Here is a 20,195-nt window from a genome sequence, read left to right on the forward strand (position 1 = left end):
CCATGTGTGGTCTAAATAGAGTTTTATAGAGCTGCAACATAAACTCATGGCTCTTGAACTCAGTCCCTTAACTAATGAAGGCCAGCACACTGTACGTCGCTTAATCATGCTATCACCTTGTGTGGCATCTTTGAGGATCAATGGACTTGCACTCCAAGATCCATCTGCTGTTCCACACTGCAAAGAGTCCTGCTATTAACTTTGTCCTTTAGCTTGAAGAGAAAGTTCTTTTCCTATTTGGAATCTTTTAAATTTTTTTGGGGGACCTTAGTCAATTCTCTCCTCCTGCCTTCTCTGTTCAGCATCAGCTAATCAAATATTTCCCTAAAGCTACAATGTTTTTGGTCCCAGCAACCTCTGATAAATCACTTCTCTTTGTACAACAGCTGCTTTCCTTTACTGTGATGATCAGACCTCAAGCATTAGTGACAGTGCTATAGTCTAACTGTGTTGTGTACACTATCTGCACACTGTCCTTGCCCCAGCTAGTACAGGATGCACGCCTTCTGGCTTTTTAATCACCTTTATTGTCCAGCTACTTCTAAGATAACAATGTTAGCTGATTTGTTAACACCTCAAATTATTTTCTCCACCACCTCACTTCCAGATCTGCTTTCAGAAAACTCACCCTTCCCTCTGTCCTAGCAAGCTACTGTCCAATTTCCAATTGCCCTCCTCTCAAGTCCCCTTTCCTGAGAGTGAAATTGGTTAAAAAAAAATAATAATTTCTAGGGTAGCTTTAGCACACTTCAGTCTCTGTGCAAATGAAGGTTTTTTGTTGCTGAATTTACTGAACACTTTGCCTAATATTTTCTTGATTTGATGTGCATTTTGTAAGCCTTTAGTTAAATGATGTGATAAATGGCTTATACAGCTAAATAGGGTCAAGTGGCTACTGTAAATTGTCCCCAGCATGAAGGTAACTGATAGAATCTAGGGGGAGTTGAAGAGTGTGTGAGGAGAAACAAAAAAAGATGCATGATTAGAATAAACAGGGTCATTGATGGTTGGGACAGTCTTGATGAGCTGAAGGGACTGTTTTGATGCTGTATCTTTCTGATTCTGTAATGAGGGCCGCTAAATTAATGGATCTATAGACATTGTCTATACTATATATATCATTTCTAATTGCATCTTAGACCAGAGGACAGGAGCAGAATTAGGCCAGTCAGTCCATTGAGTCTGCTCTGCCATTCCATCATGGTTGATCCCAGATCCCACTCAACCCCATACACCTGCCTTCTCGCTATATCCTTTGGTGCCCTGACCGATCAGGAAACTACCAACTTCCGCCTTAAATATACCCACGGACTTGGCCACCACTGCAGTCCAAGGCAGAGCATTCCACAGATTCACTCCTCGCTGGCTTAAAAAAAAAAGTCCTCCTTATGTCCATTCTAAAAGGTCAGCCCCTCACATTTGAGACTGTGCCCTCTAGTTCTGGATGCCCCCACCATAGGAAGCATCCTCTCCATATCCACCCTGTCTAGTCCTTTCGATGTTCGGCAGGTTTCAGTGAGATTCTCCACCCTCCCACCCCCACCCCCACCTTCTAAATTCCCGTGTGTACAGGCTCAAAGCCACCAAATGCTCCTCATGTGTTAATCCCCTTCATTCCCAGAATCATCCTTGTGAACCTCCTCTGGACTCTTTCCAATGACAGCAAATCCTTTGAGATATGGAGCCCAAACAATCTTCCTTTTTGTTTTTTTTTTGGACTTTTCAGCTTTTGTTTTATGGCAAGTTGTACTTAAACAGTAGTTATATTCTTTTTAGTTAACTTTCCTGTTTTTATTGATTCTGTAGTTAGTTTCTTTGCCTACTTCTGTGTTCTCTCTTGCATTTCCTCTGCTTGTCTCTAATTGTACTCATAATTAGCCTGTCAGAAACATGCTAAGGCAAATTGCCGCAAGATTCTGTTTTAAGAATTTTTTTTCACGGTGAACTATTGTTCAGCAGTAAAGACCTATACTAGAAGTGAGATTTATAACTTTGTAGGTGATTATGTGACAACTTCAGAATGTCTTAGTTCTGGTTTTTTTTTTGCGTCAAGAATGTGGATTTTTTAGAGGGAAGAATTTTTTTTATGATATTGCATTTTACTTTCCAGCTAGATAGCTGAGAATATATAGGCTCTGTTTTTCAATGTGAAATTGTGGTTTAAGAAAAAACAACATGTTTTACCAATAGAATTAGCACCGCTTGCGCATGGGAGGGGTTCTAATGTTTAACTGTCATTCATTCTTTGGAGCACTCTGCTTTTCATGGCTGTTGTGAAGAAGCAGCATTCCAGGTTATGTATTGTATACACTCCTCTAACATTAAATGTACCTTTGAAACCTTCGAATTAAAATAGTTATTTCTGCCTTTGATTGTTAATTTTTAAACAAAAGTAATGAAAGAGCTGAACTTGATTTGAAATGACAATAAAAATTATTCATTTTTCAATTGATGAAGGTGCCCCTGACCCAACAGCAGGAGCGAGCATAGATGATGAAAACTGTTGGCACCTGGATGAGGAGCAGGTCCAGGAACAGGTTAAACTATTTCTCTCCCAGGGTGGTTACCATGGATCTGGAAAGCAGCTGAACTTGTTGTTTGCAAAGGTATGGATTTTTACACATCTCTCTTTTGGCTGTTGTGCAAGTATGAGCTGCTAGTCTCAAATCAATACAATAATTGATAATTTACAGAAAGTAAATCAAGCGACAGAAATGGCCAAGTGAAGAACTTGAGCAGACATATTATCATCTCATCTATTGTACCCACAATCATAGTTTTAATTATAAATTTGCATGTTTAAAGCTATTTATTAGTTTTAATATCTAGTTGCCTGTGTGGGTACAAAATCATTAAATTTCAAAATGCATCTCAAGTTATCTAACATTGGAAATATAGAATATTAATAACAAATTTTGGTTTCATGTATACTTGTAAACACATCTTTGAGTTAGGGTTTCATTTAAAATACTGCAGTTTAATTAAGGATAAACCAATGAAAGAATTCAATTGAAGATTTTCAAAAAATAATTCCTGGTTAATGTTTTCATGGAAAATATCTGTGAATAAAACCTTTTTGCTGAAGATTCCTGGCCCTCAATCTCTATGCTTGTATAATGGATGTTCCTTTTAATGTTTTCATAAAACTAAGGGAGTGTTAATTATTATTGTGGAAAAACCAGAAGGTGTAATTTAAAAAGAGCTATTGTCATTTGTTGTCATAAGTTCAATAATGCAAGAATGCACACTTTACACAATTTTTGACTGTAATAATACGACACTTCCTTTCTTGTTTTCAACATGACTGCAGAGTAACATGGCTATTCTGGAGTACCCTCAAACTGGACAGAATTGCACTGTTTCACTTTTTAAAAAAAATATGCCTCATGTTTTCCTGTCTTGATTGCCCACCAACATTGCAGGTATTTGTGTTGTCCGTTGCATATTAATCTGTGTTTCTTTGAAAATAGACTCCCTTTCAGGAAAAGAATCTGAAACAAAACCCAAGCTGCACCTTTAGAAATTGGGAAAAATAAGAATTTCAGGTCTTTATTCTTTTTCTCTGTTTGTGTAATGTGAAATTAAGTATGCAGCAAAAGGGCTCAAATTAAAGCACTGGAAAGTACTTGGCTAGTGTGGTAATAGGATTATGAAATGGTAACATTTGGATTAACAATGCAATTGTCCCTAGGCATGGTCATGGTGTACAAAGTAGGACGTCAGTGAAGGAATAGCTTTTTCTATTTTTCCCTTCTGTTGAAAAGAGATGTGGGTTCGCATTTGTCATTGGACCACCTTAAGAGGATGTAATTCAAGCCTGGAAAGATGCAGAAAAATTATTTATTAAGTTTTTATGGTAATAATGCTCCCAACTAATTTACAGTCACACACTGCACTAACTTTATCCTTTTTCCTGAAGCGTCACCTTGTGCTTTGAAGCAATTCTAACAATCAAGGCAGACAACCAGTGCTCAAAAGATGACAATGCAAATACAAAAGAAGAATAATAATAAGTAATAAATATCAAGAACATGAGATGAGGAGTCCTTGAGAGTGAGCCCATTAGGCTGTGGGAACAGTTCAGTGATGGGGCAAGTGAAGTTGAGGGAAGCTATCCCCTCTGGTTCAAGAGCCTGATGGTTGAGGGGTAATAACTGTTCCTGAACTTTGTAGTGTGAGTGCTGATGCTCCTGTACCACCTTCCTGGTGGCAGCAGGAAGAAATGAGCATGACCTGGCTGGTGAAGGTCCCTGATGGTGGATGCTGCTTTCCTTTGACACTCTCCATGCAGATGTGCTCAGTGGTGGGGATGGCTTTACCCGCAATGGGCTGGACTGTATTCATTACTTTTTGCAAGACTTTCTGTTCAAGGCCATTGGTGTTTCCATACCAGGCTGTGATGCAGCCAGTCAATATACTCTCCACCACACATCTGTGGAAGTTTGTGGATGTTTTAGAGGTCATGCTGAATCTTTTGAAAACTCTTGAGGAAGTAGTGGCACTGCAGTGCTTTCTTCGTAATTGTACTCGTGTACTGGGCCCAGGGCAAGTCCTCTGAAATGATAACATTGAGGAATTCAAAGTTGCTGACCCTCTCCACCTCTGAACCCTTGATGAGGATTGGCTCATAGACCTCCAGATTCCTCCTCTTGGTGAATAATCAGCTCCTTGGACTTGTTGACATTGTGTAAGACATTGTTGTGACACCATGCAGGCAGATTCTCAGTCTTCTTCCTACATGCTGATTCTTCACCACCTTTGATTCAGCCGACAACAGTGGTGTTGTCAGCAAACTTCAATACGGCATTGGAGCTGTGCTTCGCCATGCAGTCATAAGTGTAAAGCAAGTACAGTAGAACAGGGGGCCTAAGCACACAGCCTTGTGGTGCGCTTGTGCTGATGGAGATGTTGCCAAACCGAACTGACTGAGGTCTGCAAGTGAGGAAATCGAGGATCCAATTGCACAAGGATGTATTGAGGTCAAGGTCTTGAAGCTTATTGGTTTGTTTGGAGGCGGGTGATAGTACTGAATGCTGAATTGTGGTCGATAAAGAGCATCCTGATGTATGCATCTTTGCTGTCTTAACTTGGTGGTAACTTAATTTTGTTCCATCCAATTATTGAACATAATCTTAAAGTCTTGCATGGTGTTTGCTTTAACAATTATCCTGGTACTAAACTCAATTTTTAAAATATTTCTTCATAATTATACCTCAGTTCAGGTATCTAAGTGAATTTGAGCTGCTCCAGTATTACGTAGCTTGACGCAGAGTGCTACAGCCATAAATGCATGGACTGATAAGAGCTTATCAGTACATTTTTCTTAACATCTTGTAACTTGCGATAAAGCTGATAATTCTATTGATTTCTTCATGATCTTATCTTCCTAGCTTTAAAATTCCATTTCAACCCCAGAGTCCTCTGTTTTCTGATATTCAGCATACCTTCACTTTTTCAAACTTTTTATTTAAAGTGCAATTAAATTCCACAGTGTTTTAGTTTATTTTCCTACTTCAGATTAATATATCGTCACTATTTCCTGTGCTCTTCTTGGTTCACTTGCTAGTAACAGCACATTTGACACCATTCCATCTAGATCTGTTTCATAATTCTCAGTTATATCAGAGTTGACTCCAGAACAGTTTTCTATTCTTGTCCCTCATCCAATACAGCTAATTTTCTGTAGTATTCTCATGTCTGGTACCATGACAAGTCCATGCATGCTGCATTTTCTCCATTTTCAGTACATTTTCAAAGATGCCTTAGATTTCAGAAACACGGGCATCCTTTTTCCAGCATTTTCATACTTTATTTAATTTATGTGTTTAATTTCATCCTAAATCAATAAATTCTAAATTCCTCATTATCACCAAGTTAACTGGCATGCATATACCCGGGTTAGTTGATTCTCTTTTTTTTAAACAAAACATTATTATTGAAGATATCTACTATCAGTAGGACACAATTTTATCCCTCAACTCAACTGTATTATCATCATAGGTCTTCCATACAACCTTGCCCAGGCCTGCACCCTGGAAACCTTCCAAGGCTCAAATCCATGGTCTCATGAGACGAACGGATGCCTATATAATGGGTTACTGAGAGGAAGAGGACTCAAATGTATACTCTTTACATGTGTTTGCTAAATGGTCTTTTGAGCTGTACTATTAAAAAAAACAATACTTATCTCCACATTTTAGTATGAGATTGGTGAATATTTATATTGTTTCTTATTATTGTTATTGTTTTCTTTATCTTACTGTGGTTTTTTGTGCTGCGTCAGAGCTGGAATAACAACTGTTTCATTCTCCTTTACACTTGTATACTGAAAATAACATTAAACAGTCTTTATTCTTAAAGACATATTTTAAAAGAAAATAGCAATTCAGTGCATCTCTGACTCATTTAACTGCAGTTCTTTGAAAATGCAACAATGCCATGTTACTCCTCAGTCTTAGAATCACCATCTTCAACCTTTTAGCAAAACCAAACTGCAATTATGGCGGTTTAAGTGTGGTTGTAAATTGTCATTGATTCTCCCGATCAATTAGAGGCATCCATTGTGAATCTAACACTTTTTTTTGTCTCTTAACTGCATTTGTGTTGGGCTATCATTGAGATATTTTACCATAGTAATCAATAACACCAACGAGCAAAAATAATGTAGGAGGATTTGTATCCTTGGCCAGAGAATCATTCTGTCAATCATGGCAATGCCTGGGTGAAACCAATAGAGAAGCCATTCCTTTATGGTTGACTGGTTTAACTGAGAACTTTCCAAGTCAGAGATCACTATTTGATATGGTATGTTTTTTAAAAAAATCATTTAACTGATTTGTATTTGGCAAAGAAAGAGTTGAAGGATATCTGCAACTTGTTCTAAAAAAAATTGTCTACTTGACAGGTGCGGGAAATGTTGAAGATGAGGGATTTAAATGGTGCTCGAATGTTGACGTTAATCACAGAGCAATTTATGGCTGACCCCCGTCTTTCTCTATGGCGGCAACAAGGAACGGCAATGACTGACAAATATAGGCAGCTCTGGGATGAATTGGGTAAATAAGAGTTCTGTGGAATGAAAGTTGTTGTTTAAATTGGAAAACCGGTTGAACTAGGGCGGAATTATTTTTGATCATTGTGTTTGCAAGAAAATGTTACTTTTCTAATCATATTTTGGCTTGTTGGAGACCAAAGTGAAAATCTTTTTCCTGTCCCAAAAATCAAAGCCAGCTTCAAGCTTTATATTAAGCCTCTGATCATCCTGGATTTGCTTCTAGTCTTTGCACAACTTTTATTGTCTGTTGTCTTCAATGTGAGCTATGAATTTGAAATATTGATATTAAAGAAAGTGGTGATGCTACTCAATTGTTTTCTTTTCTCCACTTGTGCATTTCTTTGAATGTTAGAACCTTGATGTTATTCAAATGCTTATAAGGGAATATTATTGTGATCCTCCATGCTGAGTTTTGTTTGACTATTATTAATTTCAAAACTTTTCCTGACCTTTAACAAATCAGTTTGTTGGATAGCACTGCACAGAGTTTGTCATCGATATTGTTAAAAATAAGCCCTGCGAATAAAGAGTAAATTTATTCATGATAAATGATAATTGTTTGTTGTGTTGCTGTGTGGAAAAATCACAGCTCGGATCGTGTTACAGTGCAGAATAAATAGAATCATTTGAGGGTTTAAATTGAGGGTGTGTTGCATACGTTTCCTTGAATTTGTAAAGTTGAAAGAAGCCATTTAGTTATTAAATAATAAGAGAATAATATTGGATACACATGAATGTAATGAAAATTTGGAATAGCTTCCCTGAAATGATATGGATACTAGGTTTAAGAAAAATGTGCAAGATTGCATCTGAGATTTTTGGCGTACAAGGGTGTCAAGTGAAGGTGGGGAAAATGGTTGGATAAATAGTATTGGTGTGTAGATCAGCCATGAACTAGTAAAGAGTTTCAGGTGTTAAATGGCATTTTCTTATTAATTATAAAGTGGAAAAGAATGTTTTTCAATGTTACCCCTCCTTTTTACTTTATCCGTTGCTATCAGATTACTAAATGACATGTGACTGATTAAATAGTTAGTCTCCAGTGAAGTTTATTGTTATTAACATGTTTTACCCCAAAGGGTACTATGGCATAATTCACTGATCAGTCACAAATTTATCTTGAAGTCAAATATGATCATGACCAGTTAGAAATTTCATGCGTCCTCTAATTCTGAAAATTAAGTATTTTTGCATTGTTTGATACCACCTTGTCCACTTTGAGGATTTGAAAATTTTGTTTTCAAACAGTATTCACATATTTGAAGAAAAGATTTTGCAAAATCATCTGGCCTATGAATAATTGAACAGCAATGGAATTTTCCAATTGATCTTAACTAATCAATTTATTAGTGTATCTCAAAATCCATGGAAATCTTGAGCCTTGTATGGGGGAATCGTTTCTTATTGTGAGAGAAAAAGAAACTTGTTTTAATGTGCAGAAAAGTTGTAGAAAATTAACTCTACAAGCTGAGTGGCCGGGACAGACATTGGTCATGTTCAGGGAGTGCAAGATTAGTTAGAAATTGTTATGTTTATCAAATAATACCTCTATTTATGCAGGAATTTAATCTCATGTTAGTTTGTGTTATGACACCAAGATAGACTTCTGCTGAAATTGGGAGTAAGAGTGATCATAATATTCATTAAAATAAAGTAATTTAAGATTAATCTTTAACATAGAGGAATTAAAGAGCAGGGAAGATGATGTACAGAATTTTTACATTTATATATTGACACTTTCTTCAATCTTAACTCAATTACTTGTAGTGTTATGATTTTCTAACTTCAGGTTTCCGTACAAATGGCAATATTTTAGAAGTTTTTGATTTTAAAAGTGGAATTTTAACTAGATCATCAAAGGAGTTTCCTGCTTTTTGTTGTTAGAGATTTAGTATGATTTTGAGCAGGCAGATTGGGCCTCAGCTATGCTTCACTTGAAAGGCATCATGAACTTAAAGAAAAACAGTTGAAGAAACAACAGACGAGAAAACAGAGAAAGAAGATTAGTGTATTGTAAACATTAAAGACATTTGAAAAACATCAAATACTCATTGGCTTTTCAGATTTGAAAGATTGAAATTCCTTTGCCACCAATTTGGGGGAAAAGATGATGTTTGTGATATGCAACACTGCTTCTGGTGCCATTGCCTAATCAATTCATGATAGTAGACATGTCTTTATTTAAAGTGAGCCTCTCCTTATCAGCTTGTTACTTTTTCACATTTCCGATGGTTCTTGATATTCCCATGCTTTGCAACATACAGTGGGTTGGTGCAGGCTGCTAATCTGCTCCCAGACATTTACTTATTGCCCGTTCATTAGTTGCTAGGTCAAATGCAACAATGAGTCTAGAGCATTTTCACTTCTGTTCCTCACAATATTGGATGGATGTTTGCTGGTGTGATATTCTTGCTCCATTGGGTAGAACATCGCATTAGAGCTGCAAAGGGCAATGCTCATACAAGAAATGCTGTTATTACACCTTTCTGAAATCCTAACTGTAGTAGTAAATTGCAGAATTCAGTTGCTACAAATGCTTTATAAAGTGTTGTGCTTCATAAACCATTAAACCCTTGAGTTCCTGTCTTGAGAGCCAAGGTATAGATTGTGTAACGCTTCATAAAGGATTTTTAGTGACTGAATTCTGCTGAAACTTGACAAAAATGTCAATATTTTAGTGACATTTATGGGAATGAATTTGGATGGGAATGTGAAAACTGTTACATAATGAACTGATGACTAAAAAGGATGCAAAGTAAGCCTATGCATATGTATTACACACATGGGTTCAAGCCAAGTTTGTTTTAGTGGATGCTGAGTTGTCAGTCCACTGTTTCCCAATATATCAAAGTATCCATATCAAATTCTGTTTGGTGTGAATATTCACAGTCCTGCAAGGAAATTGGTAGTTAACAGCTTAAGGTTTTAATACCTCACATTGGCAAAAATTGCGCATTGACTGGTTCTAGAACACTGGGAGGATTCTCTGCTCTTCCTTAAATAGTGTAATGAGTCCATTTATTTTGAGATAAAAGCCTTTTGGTGTTTTAACTCCGGGTGACTTGAGGTACCTGACCACTTGAGGTAGTTAAATATTGATACAATGTTAAGTTTGGGCCTTGCTCGCTTAGCACAATGATTTTGCTGTCTGTTTTTACCACATACTCATTTAAAGATTTCACAAGTGGAAATTTCATTTAAACTAAAATCCTGCTTTGTTTAACACTTGGCTTAATAACCAATGTATTTATCAGATCTTTTAAGGCTTTGCAACCTTGCGGATGATGCAAGACGTTTTTAAGGTTGCAAAGTAGATTTGTTTATACAGTTAATATATCTTTGAAGATTGTTGGGTATTGATTGGGGAAGTTGAGAATTTAAATGCTCTGTGGAATGTTTGACCTCTGCAAAATTCTCAACCTAATGAGTTTTTGATCTTGTTTTTCTTCCCTGTGGAATATGGATATCACAGGTGAGGCCAGCATTTTATTTTTGCCTCGTCCCCATTTTCACTTAAAGGGAATAGGCTGAGAAGTGGTACTTGCTGCAGGAGGAAACTTCAATAGGGATAAAGAAGAGCATATATTACTGCAGCTGGCTCATGGAGAGAGCCTAGCCTTTGTGTACAGGAGCATTACTTTTCAACAAGCAGAATGCTACAAGACTGATTTAATGTTTTCCCCTCTATAATTGTTCTGAGGTCAATTGGGCAAATCCTTGAAAGGATAAAGTGGCTATCTACTCTAATCATGGTGCGAAAGGTAGTGAAATCTAGTCAGAATTGAATAGGTTCCTGCATGGGGTAGCTTTATCTGTTGATTTCTTAAAGCTCAGTGCATTCTGATCTACGTGTATGGGGTTCATAGCAAGGAAATCATATCTATTTTCAGTGCCAGCTCAATGACTTGAGGGTAGATAAGGTTCAAGCTCCTTGACTGCTATTATTATTCTGTGCAATAACAGAAGGTGACATGCAGTCTGCCGAAGTGAAGAGGCTTTTCATATGAGCAGAATGGCTAGCTTAACTCCTGTGCACTGGTGACAGGATCACATTGCTTCAAGGCTGTGCTTTGGAATTAAATGCTGAGCACTGCTAGATACCAGGCATTGCAGTGAAGCTGATTTTTTTTTTGTCAGCAAATGGGATCTGCAAGTTAATTTGTGTTTCTGCAGGCTTCTGGCTGTGAAATGAAATTGGAAGCCCTTTAGCCTAATGGAAAAGCAAGACCTGAATACAAATGTCACGAGTCGCTGTCAGAAGCCAACTGTGAGATGATCGCATTCCCACTCTGTTGCTAGACTATTGTAGATGATTTGAATATGAGGATTACATTTGAGTTATAAAGTCCTGTTTGGCACTCCTCGGAGTGTATTGCAGTTCTGATATCTTTGTGATGAGATAACCAAGGCAATTATTAAGCCTTTCTGCCACGGACGCAAGCTTCCCATTTTGTGGCAAAATTTAAACCTCCCCTGAAAGAACTGAAAGAGTTAAAAGAAGAATGTATTCAAAATGGAACTGCAAAACAAGCATTTATTGCTTTAGTGACCCAGGAATGAAACATTATGCTTGTCATTCCTAAAGCCAGCTATAATTGGAGCTGCTACTGTTATCAAAGCTGGGCCATTCTCATGACAGCCTAATAAAGCTGAAACTGTTAAATTAAATCCCTGATGCTTAATCTGATGAAACCACTGAGCTAGAAGAATATTAGATGAGTGTCTGGTATTCTTCAGAGTGATGGACCCCCAAACAGCTTGTCAACACACTAAGATTGCAATAACAGATTTAACGGCAGACTAACTCTGTCCGAACAAATATTGGAAACTCCAGCCAAGATTGCCAAGATAACCCACTACTTGTATTAACTGTAAACCATCTTTGTTTTGTGTCAAGTCTTCAAATCTATTTTGTAAAATGAATTGAAAAACAATTTGCAAAAAAATAACAAACTGCAGTTTGTCTCTATAGATAATTTTTATCAAATTTGAATTGTCAATTTATATCTGTCAACTTTTATGGTAATTAAAAAAATTATCATGTTTTTTTATATTTGATTGACTGAAGGCTCTTCCTTCACATCACCCAACTCACTGGCTTTCCATGGATAAAGCACAAGTTTGGCAGAAATTATCTTAATGTGCACATCTGCAGGGACAAAACCAAGTGGTGGACTGATAATTTACTTCAACCTTAGTAGCTTTTAATAATGCGTGTAGTCTGTTTCTAGCAAATGAAAGGAGTGTAGTTTGGAAAAGGGTAGTGATTCCCACTTGCCATAGCTAGCACAGGTAATCTATTGCATTAATCAGGTGCCCACTGAAAAATGCATGGGGAGTGATTAAACTATCATACACAATACAATCAGCTTGAAGCAGATGTCAAGACCAATGCATCAAGGTTTAATTTAATAATGGAGTGAATTAGGACCCAAAAAAAATACTGTTGTGTAAGTATCTGGCGTCCATGGCAGCTTGCTTCATGACTGGTTCCTCATAAAAGAGGCTGCAGGCTCTTCTGTTTCTTATTGTATATTATCAAGATTTGTCTTTAAGGGAAAATGTGAATGTATCGTTGACCAGAGTATCCAATTAATATCACTGTGCTTGCAGTATTTCGAAGGTATCTGTCGTGGTTTTGTGAACTGGGTTATGCCGCATTGAAAACCTTGTTGTTATCAAAAGATGAGCTAAAATGTACAGGTGAAAATTCACATCTCAGATAGAACAAATATTCAGATCTAAACTTTGCAGTAAACTTTGGGGAATAGTACTGATTCTTTGCCTTTCATTAAAATATACATTATATGGATATGGTAAAGCTCACATTGAATACTAGACATGAGAAAGTTTGACATCAAGCTGAACTTCTCCCAGATCCTCTACATTTTGACTGCCTGTTATGTTGCCTGCTACTACCCAACACAATTGATCTGTCAGATAAGCTTTCGTGCTTGTCCTCACTGTAGTTCTCTCCTGCCTACCTTTTTGATTTTTAACCTCCATAAATTTCAGACCATCTGAATCTGTTGCCTGTTTCTTGTCCTCCATCTAGGTTCATTACATGCCTGTCCTTGCTGAACCTCATTTTCTCCCTGCTCTCCAGCAACTCAATTAAAAACAATTTAATCATGTATTTAAATCCCTTCAAGTCTCTGCTATTAAATGCAGCGGAAGAATGGTTTTTTCTAATGATCCAGATATTGTCTGATCAGATTCTTATGCCTGTGTCCTTGCCCCCACACCACCCAACTACCAGGAGCACTGCATGAGTTGTAGTTTTCTAGTCAACCTAACCTCTGAAATTCCCTATCAGTCTTCCTAACCTTGATGGATTTCCTTAAGAGCCATCTTTCTTTGTATGGCTGCACTTATTTCACCATGGCTCTATTTGTATGTCAGTAATATTCAAGTTAGGACTATTTCAACTCCAATTAGGACTTGAAAATTCAATGTACCACCAGTGAATAACAGCAGCAGATAAGAAAAATCATGAAATAGTCTGAAAAGTGTAAGTAGTTTTAAGGAGCAAATAAATTGCACCTTGTATGGTTACTACCCAAATGTTTTTGGCAGTTACTTGTTTCATCACAATCAGAAAAGAAAGTGCAGATACTCAAAATCTGAACCAAAAACAGGAAATTGCTGCAAATTCTTCAAAGATTGGGCCTAATCTGTGGAAAGGGAAATAATGTTAACACATTAAGTGTGAGACCCCTTGCCGATATTGGGAAAACCCAGTTTTGACAGAGGGGCTTGGACCTGGAGCGTTAACTCTTTCCCTATTCATGGATGCTGCTTGACCTACAGAGTATTTCTAGCCACTTTTGTTTTTTTTTTGTTTTTTGGTGTGTAACAAAAACTAAATGACATTTCTTCAGAATTATATATCACTTGCAATTTATTCCTGTTGTTTCCCCAGTGGTACTAATATACAGTTGCATAACACCATGCAAGCCTGCATGGGAATGGTAATATGTCCTGCTGTGCCAAGAGAGCTTTCAGTCATATAGAAGTTAAAATTACTTTAAAATGAATGTGCTTGTGAAGGTGAACAATATGAGTATATTTTGGGCTACCCAGGACGGTGTAATTGGATCCTGCAACATTATAACTAAGGTAAAAGGGAAATGAATGTTTTCTCCACATCCGGACTTGGTATGAAATGATGAAAATATATTGCCCTTATTACCCTGGAGATATTACGAGGAAGTTGTTTATTGTGTTCAAGTAATTTAAGTACATTTTAGTGACATGCAAGCTCCATTGGTAATTGGCTACATGAGTACCCCTCTGAATTAGTGGCAGTTGTAACTTTAAATTGATACCCATCAGCAGTATGTGACTTGCACTTTCTCGGTTATCAATTAATTATTTAGCCACGTGTATTTTGTGGTGCAGATGTGTGCGTGGAGTGGAGGTGAGCTTCTATCACAGTCTCTCTCCATCTCTCAGAATTGAAACTGGAAGCCACAGACTCCCAAAGCTACCCACAGTAGATGGCTGCACAGTTTTCATTAATAAAAACTGGCTTGCTAATGCATGTATGTTTTCACACTCTTGTCAAGTCACTCATTTGTAACCAAGCAAAAAGCTATTGAAAATTGTGAAAATAATGTGGCTTAGATGCTGTGATCGTATGAGGTAGGAACATCACTCAAAGATCTTTACAGACGTACTAAAAGTCAAGACAGGATAATAAGCTATTTTAGAAAAATATAACTCTGTCCACAAAGCTACAGAAAAACAAAGCATCTAATTATATTAGAAGTTCATTAACTTTTTCATTATGAACAGGCAGTTTATTAAAATTAACCACATCCCTAAGCAAATGCCCAAAAATCTGATGAGTTTTTTTCAATCTTGATTTTTTTTTTATTATTTCTAGCCTTTCATCTTAAATTGATATCACCACTGAGAACCAGCAGCTTGTAGATTGCTAGTTCCTTCCAATACCTGACAGGAAGTTTTAGTTGATCAGTCAGGCTTAACTCCATTCTCTGGTACTCTTTCCATCTGACTTTCAAATCCTAATTCTGTTGGCTCGGAACTGAATTGAGTGAATATCAGATCTACAGTGATCCATCAATCATGCTGTTTTAATTAAGTTTTCCTTTTCCTTGTTATATAGCTGTGACTGCTATTATGATAAATATGTAAATTATTTTTCTGCTGTCTTTGGTCTATATTTTGTTAATTCTGTATGCAATCATTATTTGAATTGCTGGTTTCAAAGCAGTGCAAATTTTTAAAAACTGAAACCCCACTTAGTTCTGAAACTCCATCTTGGACTTGTTTCAATAAGAAATTGAGAAATAGTATTAACCTAGAATATAGACCTGTTTGTTTTTGTGGCAACTTGACAATGTGACTGAAGTCTTTCTTTTCTTTTAAAGGATGTTTATTTCATTAATGCCGTTGAATGTACAATTTGTAATTTGATTTTTTTGAGAATATTCTGAGGCTATATTTAAAGACTATATAGCGATTTTGCTCCCATTAGTTTAATTTGCTTGTCTACTTTTGGATCCCTAGGTGCTCTGTGGATGTGTATAGTCTTAAATCCCCATTGCAAGCCTGAACAGAAAGCAGGCTGGCTGAAACAACTCAAGAAATGGAACTGTGTTGATGTTTGTCCCTGGGAGGATGGAAATCATGGAAATGAGTTGCCCAATTTAACCAACGCTTTGCCTCAGGGTGCAAATGCTAACCAAGGTGAGGATAAAATTAAGGTTTTTTTTTCTACATGAAGGAGGCGAAATGTGGCCCACCTTTTCTTGGGATACAGATTATGTGTTGATCAGACAGAAGTAAACAAAATTCATGAAAGACTGATAAAGTGCGGTTTCGCTGGTCAGTGTAGCAGTTTGCTTCATTCCATGGACTTCTGTTAGATTCCCCCTTCTCCAGCCCTGTATCTCTTTCACTAATCAACTTCCCAGCTCTTTACTTCCTTTACTTTACCCCCCCCACCCTAGTTTCACCTTGTTTTTCCCTCCCTCCCCCTACCTTCTAACTCTTTATTCCTCCTTTTTTTTCCTCCAGTGCTGATGAAGGGTCTCTGCCTGAAATGTTGACTGTACTTTTCCATGGATACTGCCTGGCCTGCTGAGTTCTTCCAGCATCTTGTGTGTGTTGCTCTGATTTCTAGCATCTGCAGATTTTCTCTTGTTTGTGTTTGCAGCAGTGATTAGTGCAAACTTTACAAACCTTGGGCCATTTATTCTCACAGTAGATATTTCAGTCAGGCATGCGCTCTTAGTAATGGGTGGAAGCCAAACCCTATAAATAAATTCTAAGCGAATATGTATTCAGGGAGGGGGGTGGGTTATGAAATACAAAAAAAGATGACGGACAAACTCTGAGCAATGGGATGGAACTATAAGAGCAAAAAAAAAAGGTCTATGCCCATTTATCTCAATGCCATGATCCTGCATAAAACCCAAATCCCTTCATTCCGTTAGAGATGTAAACTCTATTGTTTTGACTTGAATATGCTCAGTGATCGACCACCTCAGCTCTATTGGGTAAAAAATTTGGTATACCATATTTTTGACCAGTTTTTTAAAATGATGAAGAACATGGATGTTGTACTTGTGATAGGAGGGTCTAAAACTAGTGGGCATAAGTTAAGGGGAAATTGTGCTCTTTAAATATTGGTTACATGGAACAAGCTGAAAAGTGGTAGAAGGTAGTTACAAACACAGCATTTAAGATCTTGTATGAAAAAATGCTTGGTGGGAAAGAAGGGGTTAGACAAATGGGGTTAGTATAGATAAGCATGACAGTCAGTATGTTTCAATAAGATTGCATCTTATTTTTCTAAACTGCAGGTTATAAAGCAAACTCACCAATGAACTTTCTCTGTATTCCCTTTTGTCTCCATTCGCCCTTGGTTTGGATAAATGGACTTGTCCACAATATAGTAGATGTGGTCTCGCCAAGGTCTTACTAGAACAAGGTGGCTCTACTCTTTTATTCCAAAGCGCTTGGCTTTTTATCTTCCTAATGGTTTGATATACCTGCATGCTATCTTCAACAGTTAGTAGACAAGGGCACCCTACTCTCTCCGAACACAACACTGTTCAATCTCTCCATTTTTTAAAAAAAAAACAAGCCTTTCCATTATTTCTGCTATATTGGATGACCTCACATTTTCAACATTTTGTTCCATCTGTTACGTTCATTTACTAAACCTCTCCACATTCCTCTGGAGTTTCCCAGCAGCCCATAACGCCAGCGGTCCCCAACCACCGGGCCGCAAAGCATGTGCTACTGGGCCGCGAGGAAACGATATGATTTGGCGATAGGAGTCGGCTGCACCTTTCCTCATTCCCTGTCACGCACTGTTGAGCCATTACGCACGCGAGGTCATTACCTGCGCGTCATCCATGTCAGCGCAGGAAGAAGATCAACTCCTCGAACTTGCAAGTGACGGCGGGATGAAAAGTATATGTTTGACATAACATCTCTGCTGGTATTCTGGATCAAAGTCAAGGTGAAATATCCTGAGATAGCCAGAAAAGCAGTGGAAACGTTGCTTCCATTTCCAACATATCTCCGCAATGAATGCAACGAAAACCAAATTGCGGAATAGACTGGACATAAGGAACCCCCTTTGAGTATCGTTGTCTCACTTCACCCCTCGATAGGACTGTCTTGTTGCAGGGAAACAAGCCCAGGGCTCTCACTGATTCAGTGATATTGGTGCGTTGCAATGATTTTGTGTTCAAACGGGGAAAATATGTGCAGTGTGTTTAACATCCAAACGTTACTTAAAATGTTATGATACTATTGACTTATATAACCATATAACAATGACAGCACGGAAGCAGGCCATATCGGCCCTTCTAGTCTGTGCCGAACGCTACTCTCACCTAGTCCCGCCGACCTGCACTCAGCCCATAACCCTCCGTTCTTTTCCTGTCCATATAGCTATTCAATTTTTCTTTAAATGATAATATCGAACCTGCCTCTACCACTTCTACTGGAAGTTCGTTCAACACTTACTTCAAGCTCCTCTGATAATTGACTTATCACTATACTCATGCGAGGAAAATATGCGCTGTGTGTTTAATATTAAATTCGTTAGATAAACCCTTTTAGAAACGAAATTGAGTGTATTAGCCACTTATCACTGACATTCCGGTCGTGATTCACCGCCTTCCCCCCCCCCCCCCACTCCCCGAATAGAATTGCCAAAAAGGATTTGCAGAGAAAAAAAATTGGCATGTCACGACGCGCATGTGCACTGGTGCCCGTGCAAGGCTTCATGGTCATTGTAGTCTTTGTCTGGGTAAACACAACGTATTTGACTGCTACTCTTGTCTGTTGGCAACCCTACCCTCCTCCTCCTCCTCCTTCCCCCCCCCCCCCAGGGTTGGCCGGTCCGCAGTGCAGAAAAGGTTGGGGACCCCTGCATAACGCCACCTGGATTTTATCATCAGCTAACTTAGATATATGATACTTGATCATGTCAAATAAAGTAGATAGTAAAGCCAGTCTCCAATGCTGATCACTACAACGTCTCACTTGTCCCAACCTCCCAACTCAAGTGACCCATTTATCCCCATTGTCTTTTGTCCATTAACTGATCCTCAGCCTATGCCAGTGTTAGTCTAATGCCATGCACACTTGTTTAATGATCTCTGTGGAATCTTATTGGAAACTTTTTGAAAGTCCAAACACAACACATCGGCTGTTTTTTTTTTCACTTTCTGAATGTTAGCACCTTTTTTAAAAAAAAAGTAAAATATAATTTCTCTTTATGAAATCTGTGTTGCCTCTTTGCAATAGCACTACTATTGTTAACATTACCTTAATAACTTGTAGCACTTTCTTGACCTACTGTTGTAGCAAGGAGCAGGAAGAAGGAAAACACTTCCTGCCTTCTCGCTTCCTTGTTTTAAATTTAAAATTTGGGACCTAAACTTGCTACCTTCCATTTAGTAATGCTGAATTAATTCTTATTGTAGTACTCCCTCAAGCTGGAGAATGTAACAAGGCTACCATGAAAATAATGACTCCTTAGATAAGCTTTGGAGGTTGAGGGATTCTGCAGTACACCTACTCTAACATGATTTGACATCTTTGGAACAATATTGATGAAAATATTTTAATTGTTCTGCAAAACAAGGAGGAACTTGGCATGTCAGGCAGTAACTGGGAATGAAGTGTGGGAGGTGGTGAGGAGAGGAGTGAGGTTGTTAACATTCTGGTAGAGACCCTGCATTAGGCTTGGGAGTGGAGCGGGTAGATGAGTGGTATGAAAGTGATAGGTGGGTCTCTGGGCAGGAGGAGGGTTGGAGTTAAAGGCAGGTGGGTGACAGGTGGAAGAAAACAAGGGAAGATAAGTGGCTGATGGAGCCGGGTGGGTGGGAGTGGAGATGGATTTTGGAGACTGAGGCAGGAGGATGATGAGCATGAACAGAAAAGCTGCAACTTCTGGAATTTGACAAGTGAGGAAGGCAATAAGGTTTAATTTTAGTGGTTTGATTTACGTTTCTAAGAGTAATTTAAAATTCAGCTACAAATGAAAATAGCGATTTAGTTACTGAAGACCTTTTTGATTTTGTAGTTTTAAAATCTGAAGTTAAAATGAATCTTGAATTTGATTATTTTTATATAATTCTGATTTGAATTTGTGGATAGACCTACACTTGGTTAACTTTCTGATTTTATGGTAACGTGAGACTGCAAATGCTGGAATCTGGAGCAAAATTCAGATGGAAGGTCTCATCCTGAAACATGGACTGTAACTTTCCTTCTCACAGATGCTGCCTGACTCACTGAGCTACCCCGGCATTTTGTTTTTGGTATTTATCAAGTCATGCAAGATGGTCTTCATGCCATTATCCTTCACAAGCCAATGTAGAGAACTTTACATCTAATAGAGACTGTTATGTGTTGGACCTTCTGATACTGTGTGATTATGGTAAATGTGAAATGCAGGCTTTTTAAAAAAAAATATTAGTGATGGAAAAATGAATGCAGTTTGAAAGTCAACATTTCCAGCTTTTGGTTTGTAATATCCAACGTTCTTAATTGAATGAGATGCAGAAGGTAGGAGTGGCAAGGCTGTTCAGCCCAGAGCCTATTCAATCCAGCTTCTGCAGGATCAGAATTATTATCTCAATCTGCA

General features: G+C 37.9%; 1 protein-coding gene across 2 annotated transcripts in view; it reads left to right on the forward strand.

The window, feature by feature from the left end:
- Positions 1-20,195, forward strand: part of LOC140195018 (zinc finger SWIM domain-containing protein 6) — a 180,732-nt gene that overhangs the window by 116,164 nt on the left and 44,373 nt on the right. For both annotated transcript variants that reach the window (XM_072252579.1, XM_072252582.1), the window contains exons 3-5: positions 2,458-2,606; positions 6,905-7,055; positions 15,590-15,769. In XM_072252579.1, the coding sequence (XP_072108680.1) occupies positions 2,458-2,606; positions 6,905-7,055; positions 15,590-15,769 (480 nt within the window). The remainder of the gene's footprint in view (positions 1-2,457; positions 2,607-6,904; positions 7,056-15,589; positions 15,770-20,195) is intronic.

The sequence above is a fragment of the Mobula birostris genome, chromosome 3 (genome assembly GCF_030028105.1).
Source record: "Mobula birostris isolate sMobBir1 chromosome 3, sMobBir1.hap1, whole genome shotgun sequence".
NCBI classification, from domain to species: Eukaryota; Metazoa; Chordata; class Chondrichthyes; order Myliobatiformes; family Myliobatidae; genus Mobula; species Mobula birostris.